At 37.9% G+C, this 25,801-nt stretch overlaps 1 protein-coding gene across 7 annotated transcripts in view; it reads right to left on the reverse strand.

Annotated features, from left to right (window-relative positions):
• LOC140200377 (matrin-3-like) overlaps positions 1-25,801 on the reverse strand; it is a 58,545-nt gene that overhangs the window by 14,244 nt on the left and 18,500 nt on the right. For 6 of the 7 annotated variants that reach the window (XM_072263614.1, XM_072263618.1, XM_072263615.1 and 3 more), the window contains 11 exons: positions 20,927-20,988; positions 20,102-20,140; positions 19,512-19,606; positions 17,318-17,355; positions 16,579-16,713; positions 16,226-16,357; positions 15,791-15,931; positions 15,385-15,516; positions 13,638-13,690; positions 12,274-12,682; positions 10,907-10,954 (listed from right to left, as the gene is read on the reverse strand). In XM_072263614.1, the coding sequence (XP_072119715.1) occupies positions 10,907-10,954; positions 12,274-12,682; positions 13,638-13,690; positions 15,385-15,516; positions 15,791-15,931; positions 16,226-16,357; positions 16,579-16,713; positions 17,318-17,355; positions 19,512-19,606; positions 20,102-20,140; positions 20,927-20,988 (1,284 nt within the window). The remainder of the gene's footprint in view (positions 1-10,906; positions 10,955-12,273; positions 12,683-13,637; positions 13,691-15,384; positions 15,517-15,790; positions 15,932-16,225; positions 16,358-16,578; positions 16,714-17,317; positions 17,356-19,511; positions 19,607-20,101; positions 20,141-20,926; positions 20,989-25,801) is intronic. The other variant, XM_072263620.1, reaches the window with a different exon arrangement.

Genomic DNA, 25,801 nt, shown 5'->3' on the forward strand with positions numbered 1-25,801 from the left:
GTGAGTAGCTCAGAGCTGATAGGTGGAAGAGGTAAAGGGCTGAAGATAGCACAGGAGAGTAAACCATGGAATAAAGGAAGGAGATGGGGGAACAGAGTTAAGTGATAGGCAGGTCCAAAGGGTAATGGCGTGAGAGGGTCACCAAAATAATAGAAGCCAAAGGGGAGGGCCATGAACAAGGAAAACAGAGGAAGTAGTTCATGGAAATTAGGAAATCAAATTTGATGCTGTTAGGTTGGAGACTACAAAGGTGGAATATGAAAAGTTGCTCCTTCGACCTGCACCTGGTCAGTACAAACAGCCATGATCAGACATCAATGTTAGAAATGGGAAGTGGAATTGAAATTAAAATTAAAATTGAAATGTGTGGCCACCAGAAGATCCTGGCTACTGTGCCAGATGGAACAAAGGTGCAATATCTCGTATTCCGTTTTTGTAGCCCCCAAACATGGACTATCCATTTCCCTCCACAGATGGGGGAGCATTGACAAGGGAAAATGGAGTACCTCAACTCCAACTGTTAAATGCAGATTTTCCCAGTGGCCATTTTAATTGTGACTCCCATTCAAGTTTCAACATGTTGGCTCATAGCTTCTTTTTGTGCTACAAAGAGGCCACTCTCAAGACTGAAGAGCAATACCTCATTTTATCTGGATAGCCTCCAACCTGATGGCATTGAACATCCAAATTCTTCCAGAAAAAAAATTATCCTCCCTTTCCCCTCTTCTATTCCCCACTCTAACCTTGTACTTCTTCTCACCTGTCTATCACCTTCCCCTGGTTCCCCATGGTCCACTATCCTCCTTCAAGATCTCTTCCACTCCAACCCTCCACCTTTCCCACACACCTGGTTTCCACCTATTACCTTCCAGCTATCCCAAACTTTTTATTCTGATGCCTTCCATCTTCCTTTCTAGTCCTGAAGAAGGGTCTCAGCCCGAAATGTTGATGGTTCATTAATTTCCATAGATGCTGCCTGACCTGCTAAGTTTGCATAGCATACTTTTGAGCTGCTTTCTATTGATGTTGCCTCAGTACTTGGATAGCTTTCCTCCTCCCCAGAATCCCCATATCCTCCATGCCTGGAATCCCACTAACATCAAATAGGTGATCACATGTTGAAGTGGCCTTCATTGTTAAAGGCTCCAGTCACAATGCTTTAAATTTCAATCATATAAACTGAGGCTTCTAGGAAACTGGTCCTAATTGTTCTTTTTTTCTTTTTCAATCTTTTTATTAGTATGGTAATGATAAAAATTAACTAACTTAATAATCATACAAAGTTATTGGGATTACATTGTTGTAATTATCATTTATAAATATAAACCCAGTTAATACATGGATATTAACCCTCCCAATCTTACAGGATACCAATATTATATATAGACAAATTAACATGAAAAAGGAAAAAGAAAAAAATATATAACCCCAAAAGAAACTAATCTAACAAGACAAATCAACTAAGCTACAGAAAAAAAACCATGGGCTGTTGTGAGACATAAAAAAAACCATTAGTGTCGTTGACTCCGCTCCCCTCAACAGATACTAAAAAGAAATAGAGTAGGTTTGGAAAAGGTCAAATTACATATGGAAGTATTGAATAAATGGTCTCCAAGTCTTTTCAAATTTAATAGAGGGATCATAAGTAACACTTCTAACTTTTTCTAAATATAAACACAACATAGTTTGAGAGAACCAATGAAATGTGGTGGGGGATTGATCTCTTTCCAATTCAGCAAAATGGATCTTCTGGCCATTAATGTAAAAAATATAATCATCCGACGAGCTGAAGATGTTCAAAGATTTGGTTCTATCATTGGTAAACCAAAATTTGCAGTAATAGGGTGGGGTTGTAAATCAATACTCAAAACAGTTGAAATAATATCAAAGATATCTTTCCAGTATTTTTTTTAAAAGAGGACATGACCAAAACATGAGTTAAAGAAGATATCTCGGAGTGACATCTGTCACATATAGGATTTATAGGAGAGTAATAACGAGCTACTTTATCCTTAGACATATGAACCCTATGCACTACTTTAAATTGTATCAACGCATGTTTAGCACATATAGACGATGAATTAACTAATTGAAGAATTTTTCCTCTATTTTTCAATAGGTAAAGCAATCTTAAGTTCCCTTTCCCAATCGATCTTATAACTTTATTAGATACGTCTGGACGTATTTTCCTAATTATAAATGTTTGCTATTACACCGTTCTGAAAAGGATTTAAACCTAAAATTTTTTCCAAAATATCCGATGAATATGAATTCAGGAAGGTAGGAAGAACAGTATTTTTAAAATTTCTAATCTGTAAATGTCTAAAGAAATGGGATCTAGGAAAATTATATATATTAGGGATAATTGTTCAAAAGACATGAAACAATTATCCAAAAATAGATTGCAAAATCTTAATATACCTTTAGTTTTCCAAGTCAAATAGGCTTGATCCATGATAGAGGGTTGAAAAAACAAATTAGATATAATAGGACTTGCTAGAATAAATTGATTCAACCCAAAAAATTTTCAAAATTGAAACCATATTCGTAAAGTATATTATACCATTGGGTTAACCATTTGTTTATGCAATTTAGAAAGAGAAAAGGGAAGCGAGGTCCCTAAAATAGAACCCAATGAAAACCCTTGTAAAGCTTTACATTCAAGATTTACCCAATGTGGACTTGAAATTATGTCTCAAGTCCCATGACCAAAATTTTAAATATCCAATATTAATTGCCCAATAATAAAATCTAAAATTCGGCAATGCCAGACCCTCCTCCTTGTTAAATTCCTGTAAGTATCTTTTACCTATCACAGGATTTTTATTCTGCCATATGTATGAAGAGACTTTAGAATCAACCTTGTCAACCTTTGGAATAAAAACTGGCACCGCTTGAAATAAGTATAAAAATTCAGGTAAAATAATCATCTTGATAGCAATAATCTGACCAATCAATGATAGAGACATTGGTGAGCATTTAGTAAACAAAGATTTAACCTGATCAATTAAAGGTAAAAAAAAAATTAGCCTTAAATAAATCCTTATGCTTTTTTGTAATTTTAACCCCTAAGTATGTAAAGAAATCGATAACCAATTTAAATCCTAAACATCCAAACGTCATAAAGTGAAGAAGCAATTACCATTTATTTATATGGGAAAAACTTGTGAGCGTTCGCAGACCTGAAAATAACCTACCAAATCATGCCAAATAACACATAAAACCTAAAATAACAGTAACATATAGTAAAAGCAGGAATGATATGATAAATACACAGCCTATATAAAGTAGAAATACTGTACTTTTCGACGCAATCGGCAATCGCCTCTGATCTGGGCCGCCATTTACATGCCAGGCAGCACCTAATTAATTAGCTTGCTTATTTCGGCTTTTTTCTTAAAGACGAGCTGAGTGCCTCCCGGCTACCGCTGCATTCTCCGCGAATCGATATCTGTCCGCGGCCCAGGGGTTGGGACCACTGGGGTGGTGGGACACGGGGGTGTCATCTCATCGTTGATCAGGGCAGGCAGGTCATCATCTTCTATGCCTGCCTGCCTCGATGGTGAAGGCTGAAGTTCGTCGTCTGCTGTGGCTGATGTGGAAGGCTTGAAAAACGACAGTATGCTTGACTGCTAGCCTTGCACATTTTTCTATCATACAGGTCTTTGTAAACCATCTTGCAAATATGCCCTAAACCGACGTACCCTTTCAAAATTAAAGTTGTACTTTATCATTGCAGCGAAAATCTCACACAGTTGCTTCACGTTCAGTTCCTGGACTACTTCACTTTCAGTCCATTCGCTACTGCATTCGGTTTCAATTGTTATCCTTTCCTCTTCCAATTGCATCAGCTCTTCATCTATCAGTTCTTGGTCATGGGATGCCAAAAACGCTTCAACATCATCTTCGCTAACTTCCACAAGCCAAACTCACTTTGCCCTTACTTCGTTCACCACGATTGAAATGCTTAACTATGTCTAGTTGTACACTAAGTGTAACACCTTACGAGCTCTTTCAGGCTTTTTTGATACCTTAGAACTCATCTTGCAAACGGACGCTCAAAATAAATCGACATAAAGCACAGATGCTCACAGGCACGTGTTTAAGCAATGCCAACTCGAATGCAGTTCCGAATCCAGGGGAGAGCTGCTGCTCGGGGCACGCGCTGCCTTTTATCGCGTGCTGCTTTTCCCGTGCGCTACCTTTTTTTGTAACAGCGTAAACACCTTCTGTTAGCGAAAACAGGTAACTAAGGTAGGTCTTTCGTAACAGTGAGGTTTTGTAAAGTTAACGTCTGAAAAGCAGGGGGGTATCTGTATCAAATAATAATGGACTAAGAGGACATCATTGCCTAGTACCCCGAAATAAGCGAAAAAAGGGAGATCTTTGATTATTGCTAAAAAACCAAAGCTACAGGGGTATGATATATCAATTTAATCCAAGATATAAATATTGGGCTATAATTAAATTTCTCAAGCACAGTAAATAAATATGGCCATTCAACTCTGTCAAAAGCTTTCTCAGCATCTAGTGAGATAACACATTCTGGAGTAGTAAGTGATTGAGTATAAATAATATTCATTAATCTCCTAATATTAAAAGATGAATAACGGTTTTTAATAAATCCAGTCTGATCCACAGATAATCTAAGGTAATACTTTCTCTAACCTAGTTGCTAGTATTTTAGAAAAAAATCTTAGAATCTACATTCAACAGAGATATTGGTCTATATGATGCACAATTAGTAGGGCCTTTATTCTTTTTTAGAATTAAAGAAATAAAAGTTCCATAAAATGATTGTGGTAACTTACCTAATCTGACTGCTTCTTTAAAAACTCGAGACAACCAAGGCGAAAGAATAGAAGAAAAAAAAGTTAAAGAATTCCACTGTAAAACCATCTGGACCAGGTGCTTTGCCAGAATTCACAGAGGAAATAACACCTTTTATTTCTTCATCTGTGATAGGAGTTTCTAATGTTAAACATTCTTCTGGTGGTAATTTTGGAAAATTCTATTTCCTTAAAAAGTTATGCATAATGTTAGGATCATGAGGAAATTCAGAATGGTATAAGGGGGTGTAAAATTTTTGAAAAGATTTATTTATCTCACTATGATTGACAGTCAAAGCGTCATGTTTACGAATCTTAATAATTTGACGTTTAACCCAATCAGTTTTCAATTGCTTAGCTAGTAGTTTACCCGACTTATCACTATGTATATAAAACTCACTTCTGGTTTTCATTAATTGATTTTCAATTGAGGATGTTAATAATAAGCTATGTTCCATTTGAAGTTCAACTCTTTGTTTATAAAGCTCCTTACTAATAGTAATAGAATATTTCTTATCAATTTCTTTAATTTTCTCAACCAACTGAAGTATTTCATTCTTAATACGTTTTTTCAAAACAACAGAATAAGAAATAATCTGACCACGGATATATGCTTTAAAAGTGTCCCATACTGTCCCAATGGAAATTTCTTCCGTATTATTTGTTGAAAAAAAATCAATCTGTTCCTTCATAAACTTAACAAAATCCGGGTCTTCAAGCAAATTAGAATTAAACCGCCATTGTCTGATACTAGGAGATCAGGAGGCCTGTTCTTCATCAAGTTACGGTATTGCTTGCACTGTTGTAACTATATGTTATAATTATGTGGTTTTTGTCAGTTTTTCAGTCTTGGTCTGTCCTGTGTTTCTGTGATATCACACCAGAGGAATACTGTATCATTTCTTAATGCATGTATTACTAAATGACAATAAAAGAGGACTGCGTGTCCTCAATCTAATCTAATGTATGTATTAACTTGATAAAAAGTTTCAATGGAGCATGATCAGAAATGGCAATAATGTCATAATTACAGTCAATTACAGATGGAATTAAAAGTCTATTAAAAAGTAATCAATTCTAGAATATGAATGATAAACGTGAGAAGAATGAGTACTTTCTCGTTAGGATGTAGAAATCTCCAAATTTCTGAAATTCCAGAATCAATCATAAAAGAGTTCATAAGAGTGGCCAACTTATTCAGTCAAGCTTGACTGGATATAGATCCATCCATCAGGGGATTTAAACAACAATTAAAATCACCACCCATATATTCATTTAAATCAGGAAACAAAATGCTTAAAAATTTCAGGATAGTCCACGTTTGGAGCATAAATATTAACCATAGCAACTTCTTTGATAAAGAGTAACCCAGTAATTAATAAAAATCTGCCATTCGGATCTGAAATGATGTCATGATGAACAAATGTAATTGAGGAATCTATAAAAACTGAAACTCCTTCCACTTTGGCCTGAGAGCTCGAGTGATACTGTTCTTCCAAAACCTGAAAAAACATTGATTATCCTCTTTCCTCACGAGTTTCTTGTACAAAACTAATATGAGCTTTCAGTCTTTGGAATACTTTAAAAATCCTTTTCCGTTTAATTGGATGGTTCAAGCCATTTGTATTCCAAGAGACAAAATTAATAGCCTGAGCCATATTTTAAAGTCAACCCTTCAATGTATAAAGAGTTAACCAGAATATAAACTCATGAAATCGGAAGAGGAACAAATATTCAGAGAGGAACCAGAAGTCACAACACTGCAGACATCTTTGTAGTTTGGAATCAGCCCAACAGAAAAAGAAAGTAAAAGTAAAATCCCCCCCACCCTCCACCCGTAAAGTCCCAGAATTAAGCCAAAAGGAGGCCAGAAAAAAAAGTAATACTAAATCTACCCCCATTTCTCCAGAAGGCAACTCCAAAGATATATGTTAAAAAGACAGCCACCCGAAAACCAAAATAAAACCTTATGCAGTAATAATCTTCATATTGTGGTATCAAAAATGAACGAAAGAGGAAAGGGCCAAAACATATTATCAATCAATTACAAACAAAAATCTAAATAATTGAAAATGGCACTAAAAAAAGGAATTATAGGAAGAAGAAACATGAAAAGATGGCGTAGTAAAAAAAACCGCCATCTTAATTATACAAGGCTAAAAAACAAGGTATTCCTCCATACAGTAAAAATTTACCATCGAATCGTTAGTAACAGTGTCAAAAATCAAATAAGAATACCTACACTATTAACCGAAAATGAAAATCTTGAATTATAGAAGTCCATCTTCATACGATAATTATAAGCTTTAAAGAAAAAGCACATAAGAACAGAGCTGATACTGCGAGAGCCAGGCATTACTTAGAGCGAAGTATCTGTAGCAGTTGGATAATGCTCATCCAAAAAACTTTGAACCACACTTATGGAATAGAACAGCGGTCCCCAACCACTGGGCTGTGGACCGGTACCAGGCCGCAAAGCACGTGCTACCGGGCTGCGAGGAAACGATATGATTTGGCGATATCAGTCAGCTACACCTTTCCTCATTCCCTGTCACGCCCACTGTTGAGATTGAACACACGCGAGGTCATTACCCGCGTGTCATCCATGTCAGTGCGGGAAGGAGATCAACTCCTCGAGCTTGCAAATGATGGCGGGCTGAAAAGTATGTTTGACATAACATCTCTGCCGGCATTCTGGATCAAAGTCAAGGCTAGATATCCTGAGAAAGCCACGGAAGCACTGAAGACGTTGCTTCCATTTCCAACATATCTCTGCAACGAATGTAACGAAAACTAAACTGCGGAATAGACTGGACATAAGGAACCCCCTTCGAGTATCGCTGTCTCCCATCACCCCTCGATGGGACCATCTTGTTGCAGGGAAACAAGTCCAGGGCTCCCACTGATTCAGCGATATTGGTGTGTTGCAATGATTTTATATGTTCATACGGGGAAAATATGTGCCGTGTGTTTAATATCCAAACATTACTTAAAATGTTATGATGCTACTGACTTATAAGTGACTTATATAACCATATAACAATTACAGCACGGAAACAGGCCATCTCTGCCCTTCTAGTCCGTGCCGAACGCTACTGTCACCTAGTCCCACCGACCTGCACTCAGCCCATAACCTTCCATTCCTTTCCTGTCCATATACATATCCAATTTTTCTTTAAATGATAATATCGAACCTGCCTCTACCACTTCTACTGGAAGTTCGTTCAACACTTACTTCAAGTTCCCCTGTCCTCCCCGATAATTGACTTATCACTATATTCATGCCAGGAAAATATGCGCTGTGTGTTTAATAATAAATTCGTTAGATGAACACTTTTAGAAACGAAATTGAGTGTATTAGCCATGTATCACCTATATTCCGGTCGTGATTAACTTCACTGCTACTCCCCCCCCCCCCGAACAGAATCGCCAAAAACCATTCGTAGAAAAAAAACAGCACATACACGCATGCGCAGTGGCGCCTATGCAAGGCTTCATGGTCATCGTAGTCTTTCTCGGGGTAAACACAACGTATTTAACTGCTACTCTTGTCTGTTGGCAACCCTACCCACCAAACCCCACCCCCCCCGCCCCACCAGGCCGCCGGTCCACAAGAATATTGTCAATAATAAACCGGTCCGCAGTGCAAAAAAGGTTGGGAACCCCTGGAATAGAAGATACGGGATGAACTGTCGGGGGGAGAAATTCTTAGTCGTGCAGGATATAATAATGCTGGTCGGAGACCTTTATGGTAACATTCCGTCATCAAAAGTTTGAAAGCCCGCCACTCCTTCATCACTTCTGGACTGTAGTCTTCTACTAAACGGAGCTGATATTGTTGAAGTTTAATCATACCTTGCCGACAGGCAATTTGGATAAGAACCTCTTTATCGTGAACATAATGGAAACGGAGGATTACTGGCCTCGGTTTAAATCCGGGGCCTGGTAATGAACGATGAACACAATCAAGCAGTGGAGGATCATCCGGGAATACAGAGCTAAGCACATCCTTTAAAAGTTGAGAGAAGAATTTGAAAGGACCCCCTTCTTCAACATCTTCAGGGTGACCAATTATATGTAAGTTCTGTCTTCTAGATCGATTTTCAAGATCAATAATCTTAGATTTAAAACGCTTCAGTTGTTTAGTCGTCAAAGACAATTTCTGTTCCAAACTCTGAATTTTCAGATCTCTCTTCCAAGCTTCACTATCCAATCCGGTAATTTTACTTTGTTGCTGTTTCACTTTGGAGCCAAGCGATTCCAAAGAGTCCATAATCGACTTTAAATCTTCCTTAAAACTTTTGACCTTGTGCGAATTTTTCATCTGAAAGATTCAGCAGAGTATCTTAAGTTAATTCAGGTTACTTGGCTTCAGCTTTCTTCCTCCTGTTTCCATCGGAGTCTTTCCCATCTTTAGGATCCTGGGTTTTAGATCTTGTATTTATTTCTTTACTCATTTCTTCAAATTTCACAGTCACAGTTCAAGGAAAAATCAATATAGTTTAAATCTTCAAGTGTAGGTAAAAATAAATTAAATAAGGATGATTATAGGTTAAGAAGAATAATGGTAATGGAGTGAAGCCAGAATCAACCTCACTCCATGAGTGCCTGGTGGAGAAACGAAACTGGTCCTAATTGGCTCACCTGTCAAATCATGGCTCTATACTTTGTAGTAGCTTTTAGCCTCACTTTTGGCTGAGCTCAATGACACTATCACCTTACAGTACCTCAACCAAAAAAAAAGCAACATACATTCAAGCAGAAATATTGTTTGATTGTGAAATTGAAACACATTTTCCCTCTCCCGGTTGTTAAAATCATTGACAGCTGGAATAAAATTAGGTACTGAAAAGTTTAGGAATATCCTAAGAATTTGGTTTTGAGAGAAGTACAAAAGAAATTGAAAAAGCTCTGGGAACAACTTTTCAATCCATCTTAGACACAAGGATGATGCTGGAGTATTGGAGGATTCCAAGTTTTACTTGGAGGGGAAGATAATATCAAGTAACATTTTGACCAGAATAAATTACCCTTTTGAAGTTTGTCCGGGGGGGGGGGGGAATCAAGGATCAGATCCACAAGTCTTTGAATGTAGCTAAACAAAAGTTATGAAAAGTTTGTGGGGGCCTTGATATTAACTGAATACAATACAAAAGTAAAGAAGTTCGCTAAACCGATTTAAAACCTCTGGTCAGTCTTAACTTGAACAGTTTCAAATCAAGGACCAGCTCTTGAGAAGAGCCGCATCAGCACAATGGTATTCACATTTTTTAAATATATGCCATCCAGTTTAACAAAATGGCTCACCCACACAATCCAATAACAATAAATTCTCTTGTCTGTGGACAGTGGAGAGTGATTTCTCTCAATATCCCATAACTACTTCAAGAAGCAATACCTTCCAGGACGTGCAATTGTGAAAAAAAATACAAAGGATAGGAGTGGGTAAAGGAAAAATGGTATTAAAAATGTTACAACAGCTGGTATTTGTTCAGAGACAAATAATTTGTAAACAGTACCTGTATTAATAAAAAGCAAAGCATATTATAAACCACTCCCAATCACTGAAATTCCAATAAAAAACTATTTGTCTTGTCATTATGTCAAACACTTGTAAGGGAGAAGTCACTCAACTTCACATTCCACACCTATCCAACATCTAATTAAGATCTTATTTTAATACTTAAGATGTTATGTCTAGCTAGGGCAGGAGTTGAAAGTGTACAAGCGGAAGTGACAGAAGGACTTATGCCTTGAAATGCTATGGGTAGTACTGTATTGCTGAGGACAAACATCCAAAAATGGACTTCTGAGGACATTTATCTTAATGACATCTTTATTTTAACCTCTACACTTTAAGTCAAAATTTAGTCTACGCCTCCCTACAACCTGAAAAGCAAATCTATCAGCAGCAAAGCAGTCAGCTCTTAAATTTAAAAAATGTATCAAGATGCATCACAGAAAGCAAAAGTCAAAGGCTGACGGGTGTTAACAAGTTGTTGATAATAAAACAATGACCTACACATATTTAAAACTTAAAATATACAGTCAAATAATTCAAGCAGGAAGAAAAATACCTGGGATGATGCCTGTTGATTCGTTTTGCTCCTTTGAACAGCTGGCACCTGATTCAAAACAGAAAAATACAAGAGGAATAACAAATATAAAAAAACAGGAGGCAGGCTCTACCATTCATCATAACTATGGCTGATCTTCTACCTCTGTTCCATTTTCTTGAACAGTCCCACAACTGTATCGCTTTTAGTATTTTTGCATAATATTTTGCATAAACTTGTTGATAGCTTCCACAGCCTCCTGAATATACAATTCCAAAGACTCACCATTCACCAAAAGGACAAGTTACTGCTCACTTCAAACCAAATTGGCCTAACTTTACTCCCTACCCTGAAAACATAACCCTTGGTGCCAGGCACAAAATTCTTCCTGCATCTTGTTTGTCAAACTCTAAAAATATAAGTTTCAACAAGAATTCCTTTCAATTATGAACTTCCGAGAGACTAAGGGCCCCAAGTCCACCCAATCTCTTCTCATGCAGCAAACTAGTCATTCCTAGATCTGGCCCAGAAAACCTTTCAAATAAAACTACAGTATATTTTTCATTTTTCTCCTAAAGTAAACAGATCAAAATTGAGGTACAGTCTTATCTGGGCCCTATATATGACTTGCAAGATATCTGTGCTTCCTGTATTCCAACGGACAACATACCACATGCTTTTCTAATCATTAACTACAACTTCATACTGGCATTCAACTATTTAAGTCCAGGGACATCTCGGTCTCCTCTGAACATTATTATCACCAAACAACAGGAATTCTGCAGATGCTGGAAATTCAAGCAAAACACATCAAAGTTGCTGGTGAACACAGCAGGCCAGGCAGCATCTCTAGGAAGAGGTACAGTCGACGTTTCAGGCCGAGACCCTTCATCAGGATTATTATCACCAACCTCTTTCTCCATTAAAACCATTGCACACTGTGCAGCAAAATGAATAGTTTCACATCTTTCCCCACAATATATTGATCTTAATTCTTTCTGCCCACCCATTCCATTTGCCTCTACTCTGTAAAGCTTCTCCTCTATGTACAAACCCACCTAGTTTTATACTGTCAGCAAACATGCAAATGTGACATTTAGTCACTTCAGCCAAGTCATTCATGCAGATCATGAAATGCTGGGCCCATGCATTAATCCCTGCTATATCCCATTGATCATAGCCTACAGAGAATGATCCATTTACTCTCACTGTTGCTTTATGTCTGATTATGAATTCTCAACCCACCCAAGTACATCACCACAAACACTGTGCTTTTTGACATCCTCTTCTGTCCAAGCTGAAAGGAAGCTTTCTGAAAAATTAAATACACTATATTCCACTTGTTCCCTCTTAGTCATATTCTCAAAGAAACATGTCTAAACTTTTACCGTTTCAGCTGGTCCCGATGCATTTTGCACGCTTGTTGCCATGTCTGTTTTCGAATCTGGTTCCAAGTCAGATCCTTCCATCTCATGTACCGTTTCCTTCGGTAAATCTTCTTGATCAGCTTCATTCTCGGATTCACTAATGCAGAGCCCCTCAACCATGCCTCCTTCATCAAGTTCTACATCGCTTTCAACAACCGCAATTGCTTCTTGTGAATCTTCCTTTTTTGCTTCAGATTTAATTTCTAGTTCATTATCTCCCTCAAAGCTATCTTTCTTGATTGCTTTTGAAGTTGAACTCTCCGAGGTTGTCTGCTCTCCTTTATCTCCATCATCTCCATCAGCTTTTGGAGAGTCTCTAGATTTGCTAAGTACTTTCTTCTTAGAAGGACTGCGGGAATGTCGTCTTCTTCTGGGAGTGAAGCAAATAATATAAAATACTAAGATTTAGCTCTGGTAATTGAATCAAATTGATGCCAGACAATCCATGGGGTAAAATAAACTTGCTCCAAACTCACATTTGTCACAGTTTTTATAACAAATGGAAATCTACACTTGATCCAAGATATTCTGGATATGGAGGAGGGAAAATAAGTTAAACACTAAACCAAAAGAATCTATTTGATAGGAGGAAAGTTCAGATCATTCTCATAACTTTGCATTTGGTTGCCAGTTTCTTTCTCATTCTTAAATTCAGATGCTCCATCTGATTTGCCTTCCCTTTTATGGATCTCTCTCTCCTCCAGATTCCACCCTCAACTTCTGCTACTTAGACTGAAATAATGAATTGTTTTGTCTGTTCTAATAAAGGGTCCTACCTGGAACTTCAACTAGTTTCTCTCTTTACCCATACTACAGACATTGCTTGCTTGGCTGAGTTCCTGGACTCTATTTCCATGGCAAACCTGGCCTGCCCCTATTGCCTGTGTCCAACACATCCTTCGCAGAGCTTCTCTGCAACTTAAAACTATTGTGTTTTCTGCCCCAGTTCTGACAGTATTCATCTTGAATCACTAACCAAAGATCCTGCCTCATCTGCTAAGCTTCCAGCATTTCCTTCTAATTTCTGTTTTTTTATGCATTTGCAGATCCCTCAATACAATCAAGTCTTAATAACCTTGTCAGTTGAGGAACTATGAGATATAGACCATGCTGGTATTGCCAGCCGTGTGCATATCCCAAAAATGAATAAATCTAAAGATATACTGCATAAGGAGTATTACTTTTCATGAAGTGTCTCTTTAAGTGCTTGACCATCTATGGAAACAGGACCATTCCTTTCTATCTCTCCAAATAACCGAAAGAAAATGGCCAAAGTGATTGTCAAATACAGTACAATAAAATACATTAACTTTGAGCCCATTTACCTATCTGCTTTATCCTGGTCCTTCAACACTTCTTGAACTTTAATGCTTGGTTTCTGAAATTAAAAAAGTAAAGATTATTACACTATCAGGAATACTGTAGAAAACTCTCTAGGCTCAGAAGATATAGGTCATGGCTGTTCAAAGGGTCTCATGTTTCAAATATATACCGAAGTTATACAGTTCACTATAAAGGACTAAGACATTTTACCCCTCAAGCCTAATTATTGCTATTTCTACAATTAGTTTATTGTTTTGCTAAAAAGACTCCATATTTTAGTCAATGCCCAACCAGTGGAAATAGCAATATATCAGATAAATATTTGAAAACTTCAAATCATTCCTCACATGTGTCAATTCCAGGAAATTGAATGCTAATTTGTGGAATCTCTCTGAGCAATTTAACCTTCACAAAGTATTACCCTCGTAAATCTATGCCGCACTCTTAAAAAAACCAAGGCATTCTGGCATATTGTTTAGAATCGCTCATAAGACGAGATTTGATCAAACAAAGACATTTTATGAATCCAGCAGAGTCGCAACAAGGAAAATTCTCGTGTTCATTTTCAATTTCATTGACGAGAAAGCAGTTGGTGAAAACAAATGAGGTAGCTGTTAATGAGGAAACTTCCTTGCTCATGTTTTATCTAAATGAAGTTAAATATCATGCAATACTCTAAGGATCCAATGTCAGTATTGGAAAGAAGCAGCAAACTATGCATTTATTTTGGAGAACCAGCATAGAGTAGGCCCTGCTGCTGCAGCAACCTCTAACAACCCGAATTAATCTTACCCTAATCACAGGACAGTTTACAAATTTACAGTGAGCAATTAACTAACCAAGAAGGTCTTTGGACTGTGGGAGGAAACCTGAGCATTCCATGGGGAGTACACACAGCTACTCCTTACAGACGATGCAGGCATTGAACTCTGACGCCCCGAGTTGTAATAGTGTCGCTCTAACCGCTGTGCTACTGTGATGCTCGAGACATGATTGGGGATTTTTAAGTTAGAGACTGCAGAAAGAGACCACCAGAAAAATCAGATCAATAAATGTGAAAATCAATGATCTGATGTTCCATTTCAGGGTCATGGTCCAGGGTGTTAGTGGATAGTAGGGAAGTTGAATTCAGATCTTCAAGGTAGAAGTGAATTTGCCTAACACAGGCTGGAGCACACATCAAATCTGTAAGCAAATTTATGGAGAACAACTGGGTTGGTCTTTACGTAACAGAATGCTGCATCAAGAGGCAGCAAGAAAAGGAAAGAAAGAAAAGGAGATCTAAGTATGCTGCAAAACATGACACCAAAGAACAGTTCAACTGTGTGACATAAACTCTAGGCCAATGTAGACATGTTTCCTTTCAATGTACCTCCAAGCGTTAACATTTTCCAGTTCTGATATTACCAATCTTCATCATCAACTCTCACTCTGTCAAGATGCCAACAGATTAACTGAGTATTCTTACAACTTTAGACTTTCTGCATAGATTTATACTGAATGAAAACAGCTTTAAACCTTTCCTATGCAGGTATCTGCCCAGGCATTTAAATAACGATTAGGTGCCCATCACAACCACTTTCATCTGCAGTACAATGCTAAGTATTTAGAAATGCTCACTTGAAGTAAAGGACATGCTCCCATGTAACAGCTTTCACCGACTTAGGAAGCCACAGAGAACTTCATGGACAATTAATTAATTTTAAATATTTCCAGTTGTCAGAGAATTACAATTAGGGTATTCCTTACCTTCAGTACAAGAGTTCTGTATTTCTGAGATGCATCCACTGTTATCTTTCTACCTTGAAATATTAGAGGTTTTTTCTTGTAGTATTTAACCATTTCTAACATACATTTTCTTGACTCCATTTCCAGAAAGGCCTGTTGGTTACAGCATTAGTACAAGGAGAGAATTGACTTGAAATTGATCATAACATTGTTTTCACAATCCACAATAGAGTAACAATATACCATGTATCCCTGGACCCAATGATTCAACTACTGACAAATTCTATTTCCCTTGCTCCTCCTCTGGTCATTTAACTATTTGTGCATAGACATTATAAACATTACAGTAAATTCTCACAGTAGGTATACCACATAATTAATTGCAACCCTTGCCTTCTTTAAACACCAAAAATACTTTTAACGATACCTGGTTCCTCAGTCTCATCACAATGTAATTAAGTACTTTCCCAAAGCTGGTGCCCATTTTCACAACATCAGCATCCGAGTACCCAGAGGGAGGGAGATTCTGGAGAAGCGCCACCCTGCCACCACTTTCTTGTTTTTGCTTCTGGAAAGAACAATTTTAAAGAAAGAATTGCTTAAATGCCAAATGTTCAATTTTAAAATCTTTTCTCTAATGAAGTCATGCAAGGTAGAACTTTCTCCCCAAGTATATTATTCCAATGGCTTCTAACCCTTCTGAAGCCAAAAGGCTTAGACCCAATGGCAGACCCACGTTACAACTGGTAGTCAGAAGCAGCAGAAGAAACACCAACAGCAAAACTTAATATTTTTTAAAAAAGAAAGACTCAAATGCAGAAAAAAATAACTGAAACATTCACCAATAGTCCATTTCAATTACCTTCAAATCTATCTCTTTGTATTTGAGAGATATATCCACTTGAACCTTCTTGCCATAAAGAATTGCTGGATTCATACTGTAGTAGGCGACTGCTGCTTGTGCTTGTCCACTTGTGGCCATTTGTACAAACCCCTAAGTTTGAGTTTAAACAAAAAACGCATGGGACCATCACAAATGTCAAGCTATAGATCTCATTAGAAATTATTGAAAATAGTGGTGGGCATTCTTTTAAAAACCACATTCTCAAAAAGTCAAATTTAATAGCATCTTCAAAGCTTCACAATTTATCAGACTGTTACCATCACTAAATTACAAACAGCCTAATTTAATATTGCCAAATTCCCTTCACTCACCTCGCTCTTTGTATTTAAAAGCAAGTACTTTGCAATAGATCCAAATGGTTGAGCAAGTTTGAGAATGTCTTTCACTTTGCATTTTCCTTTGGGCAATTCCGTCATATGAAGTACTTGGCCAGGTTCACCCACTGCCTTTTGAAAGGAAAGATAATTTAACTGCATGTTTCAACAACCAAATATTTCATTGAAAAGTAAATGGCATTATCATTTCATGTACTTAACTCTTAAGCTGATCACAAGTGTAATGAATATTATTGTTTTAAATTCATTTAGAATTCAAGAGTGGTGAACTCACAACCCCAGACAAAGCTGAAACAGCTAACAGGTGGCACTTGAGGAAAAGATGAAAGACAAAACAATCTAAAAGGTGTGTTAAATAAAACAGGATGAAGGATGGAAATAGGTTGTAAGGAGTAACAAGGATCAAATGGACCAAATGGTTTGTTCCAATACAGAAAATAGAAAGTAACAATAATTCAAGCAGAAGAGGTAATGTTTTTTTAACATCCTGAACCAAAGACAAAAATTATAGAACCTATTTACACATTAATTCACCAGAATACTTTTCAGAAAGGTAAACTATTACCAGCAAGCAGTACAGTATCAAATTTATTCCACTTGAGCTCAATCTAAAGTGGAATTTTTTTTCAAACCCAGATGAAAGAACCAAATTGAAAATTTAAACAGTAATTTTTTGACCTAATATCATTCATATTGTAATGAGATGAAAACAAACCATGTTTCGCTTGTTCTGGATTTGACCTTGTCTGTTGCCTGAGAAAACAAAAACACATCATGAGCTCCCAGCAAGTGAAATTCTATCATATTTTATTACACTTGTCTGCTGCACACAGACCTAGTGAAAATACAACAAAACTACAAATACAGAAAAAATGGCAAATTCAATTTATAAAGGAATTATGTATAAAAGATCTCAGCATCTAAAATCTAACCAAATGTCTGTGAACAACAGGAATTCTGCAGATGCTGGAAATTCAAGCAACACACATCAAAGTTGCTGGTGAACGCAGCTTCAGGCCGAGACCTTGATGTGTGTTGCTTGAATTTCGTCAGGACTAAGTGAAGGAAGAGTTAGTAAGAGATTTGAAAGTGGGGGGGGGGGGGAGGGGGAGATCCAAAATGATAGAGAAGACAGGAGGGGGAGGGATGGAGCCAAGAGCTGGACAGGTAATTGGCAAAGGGGATATGAGAGGATCATGGGACAGGAGGCCCAGGGAGAAAGACGGGTGGGGGGGGGGAACCCAGAGGATGGGCAAGGGATATAGTCAGAGGGACAGAGGGAGAAAAAGGAGAGTGAGAGAAAGAATGTGTGTATAAAAATAAATAACAGATGGGGTACTAGGGGGAGGTGGGGCATTAGCGGAAGTTAGAGAAGTCAATGTTCATGCCATCAGGTTGGAGGCTACCCAGACAGAATATAAGGTGTTGTTCCCTCAGCCTGAGTGTGGCTTCACCTTTACAGTAGAGGAGGCCATGGATAGACATGTCAGAATGGGAATCGGATGTGGAATTAAAATGTGTGGCCACTGGGAGATCCTGCTTTCTCTGGCGGACAGAGCGTAGGTGTTCAGCAAAGCCGTCTCCCAGTCTGCGTCGGGTCTTGCCTATATATAGAAGGCCACATCGGGAGCATCAGATGGAGTTTATCACCCCAGCCGACTCACAGGTGAAGTGTCGCCTCACCTGGAAGGACTGTCTGGAGTCCTGAACGGTGGTAAGGGAGGAAGTGTAAGGGCATGTGTAGCACTTGTTCCGCTTACTAGGATAAGTATCTGATCTCCCTCCTGGCACACGACTCCCTTGTCCATTCGCCCCCTCCCCCCATCCCTCCCCACTGATCTCCCTCCTGGCACTTATCCTTGTAAGCGGAACAAGTGCTACACATGCCCTTACACTTCCTCCCTTACCACCATTCAGGGCCCCAGACAGTCCTTCCAGGTGAGGCAACACTTCACCTGTGAGTCAGCTGGGGTGATATACTGCGTCCGGTGCTCCCGATGTGGCCTTCTATAAACACACACCAAAGTTGCTGGTGAACGCAGCAGGCCAGGCAGCAACTTTGATGTGTGTTGCTTGAATTTCCAGCATCTGCAGAATTCCTGTTGTTTGTGGCCTTCTATATATTGGCCAGACCCGATGCACACTGGGAGACCGCTTTGCTGAACACCTACGCTCTGTCCGCCAGAGAAAGCAGGATCTCCCAGTGGCCACACATTTTAATTCCACATCCCATTCCCATTCTGACATGTCTATCCACGGCCTCCTCTACTGTAAAGATGAAGCCACACTCAAGCTGGAGGAACAACACCTTATATCCTGTCTGGGTAGCCTCCAATCTGATGGCATGAACATTGACTTCTCTAACTTCCGCTAATGCCCCACCTCCCCCTCGTACCCCATCCGTTATTTATTTTTATACACACATTCTTTCTCTCACTCTCCTTTTTCTCCCTCTGTCCCTCTGACTATACCCCTTGCCCATCCTCTGGGTTCCCCCCACCTTGTCTTTCTCCCTGGGCCTCCTGTCCCATGATCCTCTCATATCCCTTTTGCCAATCACCCGTTCAGCTCTTGGCTCCATCCCTCCCCCTCCTGTCTTCTCCTATCATTTTGGATCTCCCCCTCCCCCCCTCAAATCTCTTACTAACTCTTCCTTCAGTTAGTCCTGACAAAGGGTCTCGGCCTGAAACGTCGACTGTACCTCTTCCTAGAAATGTCTGTGATCTTGTTTTAACTTATTGCCTACAATGAATTCAAGGATAAAATATAGGCTTCAGAGCAACTCCATGTGAAAATTACGCTTATTTAAAGACAACAATTAAGTGTTCCATACTAGAACATGATATTAGAGAAAAACAATCACTGTGATTTGCAAACAGAAAAGCACACAGGATAATCTTAATTCTGACCTCCATGAGGGTCCAGTGCATCCAATCGTCTGATGGCTGCAAGAATTGCAGACGCAGCATCTGAAGCAAGATTGGACTGTCGAGCAGGATTGTTCCTACATTTGATCCAAAGGGAAAGCAAGTTGGGTATTCTAATTTACTAATTTTAACTATTTTTAATATTTAATATTTGTAATCCAGGGAGTGTGAAGCGCAGAATCAAATATCGCTGTGATGATTGTATATTTTAGTACCAATTGTTTGGCGACAATAAAGTATGAAGTATTCATGTACAATCAATATACTAATTAACAATCACAAACCTACCACTTCCAATGTTATAAGCATTACAAATAAAGGGTGTGTGTGTGTGCCAACCTCTGAAGCAGCAAACTTGGGAGTCTAAAATTGCAGAGTCTATCTATAATATGCTTTAAAAACAATTAAATTCAGTTCCCACTTTTATAAAAATCAGGCTGTGCCCAACCACTAGTTTAGTGAAACTGATCCAACTGTATGCTATTTTACTACATTCTACTTGATATTCAAAATAAGCACCACTCAGACTCAGCACTCCTTACCCAAATATCACTAAAACAATTTAGACATACCTTGCAGACGGTACATCTTCTGGAACCCATTGAGGGTAACTAGAAACAAAAGACAAAGACTCATTACATACTTCCAAAAAGCAATCCCTGAATTCAAACAATGATCACTCAATAGAAGTGTAAATGAGGGGAGCTAAAATTCCCAAGTGCACGATGGCTCATCAATAACACCGGCAAAAGTTACCTTGGTTACTTTCCGAACATATGCACTCAAAAAGCATGTACACAGAGCAAATTTAAGGTAAAAGGGCAGGGAGAAGGTAGGTAATTTGCTTTAGAATTATCTCAGTTTGTTTTTATAAATATTTAAGAAAACCATCAGAAGAATGAGGAGCAATATTTTTGGAAGAGAACAAAATAAATAGACTAATTGGGCTAGATGATAATGAGACCCAGGCTAGCGACCAATGACTACAACCACATTCTCATTTTCACCCAAAGGAATCTCCACAGAACATTCAAAACTATCATGGAAGCTGAGTAGGCAAGGTTCACTGAAATAGAGAAAATGACCATCTTTTAAAAATATTTTCTTTCATCTGTTGGTTTCTGGGTACTTTGTGAAAATGTATACCACTAATATATTCCTACCCCCTTTATCCTCCTATGATCCAATCCCCTCCAACCAAATTAAATCCATCCAACAGCAGTATTTCCATTCTCTTCATAAATGCCATTTTTTAAAACATGAAATAGCTTAATTAGGATTGTTTAGCCAACACAAGTATCAGACCTTGTGCCACACTACACTTCTCACACGATGATGTTAACTTAAAGAATCCATGTCACTAATCTTTCTAAAGTAAATTTTTAAAAATTGCATACATCTCCAAGAGCAGCAAGCAACGCCTTTTGTGTGCTGGTTCATGCTTATGCTGGTTCCACTCCTGCATTATGGGGATTGGAGGGGAAAAGAAAACAAATCGATGACTATATTTCAGTACAAACAATTGTTTTTTGTCAGAACCTGTATCTTAAGCAACAAAATATTTCAATCCAATATAGTAGAAATTAGATATATACTAAGAGGTTCATTCTCAATAGTACTGGACGAAATCTTGCATGGAACTTAAGCATCAGGATCAAAACCTGTAATGTTGGCTTACAGTATACACTGTGTATGATTAAGAGTTTTAAAATCTTTTATTGGTTACATTTCCTTGCTCTGGACATAAAGTTCATTCTCCATATACAAGTGAATATCCTGAATTCGATTAAAAAAAACTTTTACAAATCTTTAACAATAATTTCTGCAACACTGCTCATCTGTTTTCCTCATCCTTATTTACACATTCTTATTCTACGTAGCTGAGACCAGAAAATTGGAATGATGAATGAAAAACAGCAAAGCTAATTTAAGCTGATTGTGTCAAAAGAAGCTTGCTCCACAAAAACAAATTGAGGAAACAAAAGATGGGGAGATGGTTTGTCACTGGAAACTGGAATATTCAATGATTATTCATGGTAACATACCTTATCCAATTAGCAGGTCCTGTGACTGGAAAGAAATGCTGGGGTAATAGCATCAATACAGGGGATGTCAGCAAGCTCAAAAAACCGATTAGAAAGGCTGGCTGTTATAGGAGTCAAACTGGACACACTGGAGGATGCGGTAGAACAAATGAGCATGTGGTAGAACACACCTGGAGTACTGTGTACAGTTTTGGTCTCCAAATTTGAGGAAGGACATTCTTGCTATTGAGGGAGTGCAGCGTAGGTTCACAAGGTTAATTCCCGGGATGGCGGGACTGTCATATATTGAAAGATTGGAGCGACTGGGCTTGTATACACTGGAATTTAGAAGGATGAGAGGGGATCTGATTGAAACATCTACGATTATTAAGGGATTGGACACGCTGGAGGCAGGAAGCATGTTCCCGCTGATGGGTGAGTCCAGAACCAGATGCCACGGTTTAAGAATAAGGGGTAGGCCATCTAGAACAGAGTTGAGAAAAAACTTTTTCACCCGGAGAGTGGTGGATATGTGGAATGCTCTGCCCCAGAAGGCAGTGAAGGCCAAGTCTCTGGATGCTTTCAAGAAAGAGATGGATAGAGCTCTTAAAGGTTATGGGGATAAGGCAGGAACTGGATACTGATTGTGAATGATCAGCCATGATCACAGTGAATGGCGGTGCTGGTTCGAAGGGCCGAAGGGCCTATTCCTGCACCTATTGTCTAAATGACCCAATGGAAAATTCCGGCAACCCTGGAAAAATTTTCTCACCCTCTGTATGCCACCATGGCTGAACAGAGGAGCACTTTTAGCGCCAAGACAACAGCGCTGCTCCAAGGAGTGCTATACAAGGGCATTCTTACCCTCGACCATTCAGCTCTACAATGAGTCAACCTATAGCCGGGAAGAGGAGAACAGTGATGGCTGTTAGACTGTTTGAGGTAACTTTTTTTCTTATTCTTTCTAACCTTCTTGTAACATTTATGTATCTGTGTACTTGAATTGCTGTGACACTAACTTCCTTTGGGGATCAATAAAGTACATGTCTCTAACTAACCTTCAAGTGATTAACCCACTGTAACTGTGTTCATAATTGCCAGCTAACCACTTCTGATAGATGCCCAAGTCAAATGAGAGCTCAATCTTAATGCACCTACAGCCAAATAGCTGGATACAAAAATGTCAATAGATCGTATAATGCACGGCCAGCTGTATCCAAACCAGATTTGCTTAAGATCAAATTGGCAAACTTAAGAAACTACAGGATCAAAAACAATATCTTGTCAAAACAAATCTTTCAAACAATGTCTTGCCAGAAAACGTTGACATCTCCAAAGCCCACAAACTTAATGAAGCTTTTAATCCAATTAAGAAATTGCTCAGCTATATTAAGCTATGCCCAGATAAGTCTGGAGTAAAATCAAAACCAATAGAAGTGTTTGATATCATTTTCAATTTGAATTAATACAAATCACATTACTTCAGGTATCTGCAGCAGTAACTAGGCTGTTAAAATGTAATAGAACTTTAGGGAAGCTATGATGACTGGAACCCAGAGTAAATTTTTGTTAAATGTTAATATGAATAGTTTTAAAGAGCAATTTAAGAGGATCAATGCAACGAAACATACCTTGGAAATATATTGTGTGATAATAAACAAATCAGTAAAGTTTATAGTAGTTCCATGTTGATTTCACAGCTTTAGCTCATTCAGGCCTAAAATCTCGTGCCCATAAAACTTTTGCTACAAACCTTGGCAAGCTTTTTTGCACAGGCAAAATGATCAAAATCACTGTTCTCCAAATAGGAGTAGGAATTTTATGTTCTCAACCTAAAAGGGATTTTTTTCCTGAGTCTTCAAGATCAAATCTTTTTGGTTTAACAGTCCTAAAATAATCAGCAGGAACTTTGTTCAATCAACTGGTTCGGTTTCCTAAATATCCCGCATGATTATCCCTAATTATTTGCCATTTTTGCATGAATTATCTAGAAAAATTATTCTACTAGTTCAGGGGCAACTTCATAAAATTTGTCAGGTAAGTTAAAAGAATGAAATAGAGAAAATAATGAGGCCACTGACAAATATTTGGACACTAATAGAATGAAGTGCTAAATAGATCAGGCTGGAATATAAACATACACAATTGGGTAATTTGTTGAAAAGCACTAAAGGTCTGCAGGGAAAACACCTGTATTTACTTACAATACCTATATAATGAAGGTAATTTGTAATTTGCCTTTAGGCAGAGCAAACATGATGCATGCATGCAGTGGAACCATGGTAATATGAGAATAAACTATACATCTCAATTAGTCTTGTCCTTAATTTCTCTATATTTATAATACTCACATTGGTGGTGGTGAAGTAATAAATATGTTCTGCATTCCCTCCCCCATGGTCTATCATTAAATACACTAATTTCTGCAACCAGCCCCATACCTTTTATAGGTAATAATATATCACAGGTTAACCAAGTTTTCATAACTTAAGTTCAAACATCTTTCAGATCAACATGTCCTGTACTCTTTCCACAAGAAGATTAACTCTTTTGGAATTTGTCCCCAATACTGATTGCAGGTAGATCCCATTCTTGAATTACTTCCCATTTTGACATCCTCCCACCCCAATGTTTTGAGGTAAAGCCATTCACTTCATTATCTTCAAGATAAAAGGGGAACAAATCAAAAATATTAAGGTTTAATCCAGCCGAAAGTGTGAAGTTAACATATTTTGCAACTCAAAGCGATTCTAACTACGCAGATAAACAAACACTGCACATATTTCTAAAGCTTCACATCTTGCTGTTTACTTAAAACTACTGTAATACCTACCTGACACCAGTGCCTACTGCACCAGAAAAATGTGTTTGATTAAATACATTATTTTATAAAATAAGCTGAAATTACAAACCTAAAATTAGTTTTTTTAAAGAAAGCATTTATCAACAAAATAAAAATGAGAATCTCAAAAGCTGCTATAAAGTATTCTGCTTTTGGTGCCATAATTGATCTGTCCCTGAGGTGAACATATAACTTTGAATGGTTAATTTTGCTTAAAAAAAAAGTTGAAGCATTTCTTTGCGTTCCCACATTAACAAAGCACATAATTTAATTGACAAGGGCTTAGTATCAAACGTTTAAAAGGTGCCCTATACAACAGCAATCAATACTCACGTCTTTTTTAAGCATTTCTACCAGGTATACTTTTCAATCAATTACAACTTTCTTTTCATTCTCTTGTACAATTTTTCCAACACCTAACGGAACTTGAATACTAGGGAATTATGAGCTTCCAAATTTCCAATTAAATCCTAATACTTTAAAATCATTGCCAATTTGTTACATACACAGTATACATTATGTGAAGAACCAGAATTGATATAACCAACGATAATTTATCTTGTTACCATTTCTATACCGTAGTAATAGAACATGAAAACAGACTGTGCAACATTTTAACAGATTGAATGGGCATTTATTTGCAACAACATGAAGCAAGTTGTCTATTTTACTTGCTTATAAGGTCAGCTTATCAAATTGCATACTCACCCCAAATGTAGCAGACTTCATTTTCCAACTGTACTTTATTTTACAAACAGAAAAAATATTTTTTCTGCTTAAGTCCTCAAGACCGGTGTAATCTGCCATTACACACTTTAAAAGAAAATAATCCTTTATGCCCTTATCTCAAGACTTTTCCAGATCTGTTGCTATAATTACAACAGCCAATTAGCAAATGAGGCCTGAAATATTGTTCAACATTTTTGTTGGCAACAGTAGCAGCGGCTTGTGATAATTTAATACCACTCATTGGTAGTGGTAATAAGGACATAGACCATGTCCTCCAATTTTGAACCAACAACCTCAAGCTCGAGACAGGAGTGCCACAATTGAACCAATCAAATGCTATGACTCGTCAAACTAAAGATATTCAAACAGCCCTTAAAAATGCAATACCTTCCCCTCCTCCCACAGTAATTATAATTAAAGCTGCTTTTCAGCTGCTTACTGTGGAAAGCTTGATTTTAATTCACAACGCAGTGAATGCTGTAACACCTAATGTTGTGAAATACTGGTGGATATGGACTTGTTGTTTATTCCTACCTTAAGCATATTCCTATTCAGACTTCATCCATGACATTTATCGATACATTTCAAAGAAGGGGTAGAGGGCTGGAAACCTTTTAAGTGAACCAACCAGAGACTGAACCTACTTGTGATACCAATTTTTAAAATTATTCCTCAAA

This window comes from Mobula birostris, chromosome 7 (genome assembly GCF_030028105.1).
Source record: "Mobula birostris isolate sMobBir1 chromosome 7, sMobBir1.hap1, whole genome shotgun sequence".
Lineage (NCBI taxonomy): Eukaryota > Metazoa > Chordata > Chondrichthyes > Myliobatiformes > Myliobatidae > Mobula > Mobula birostris.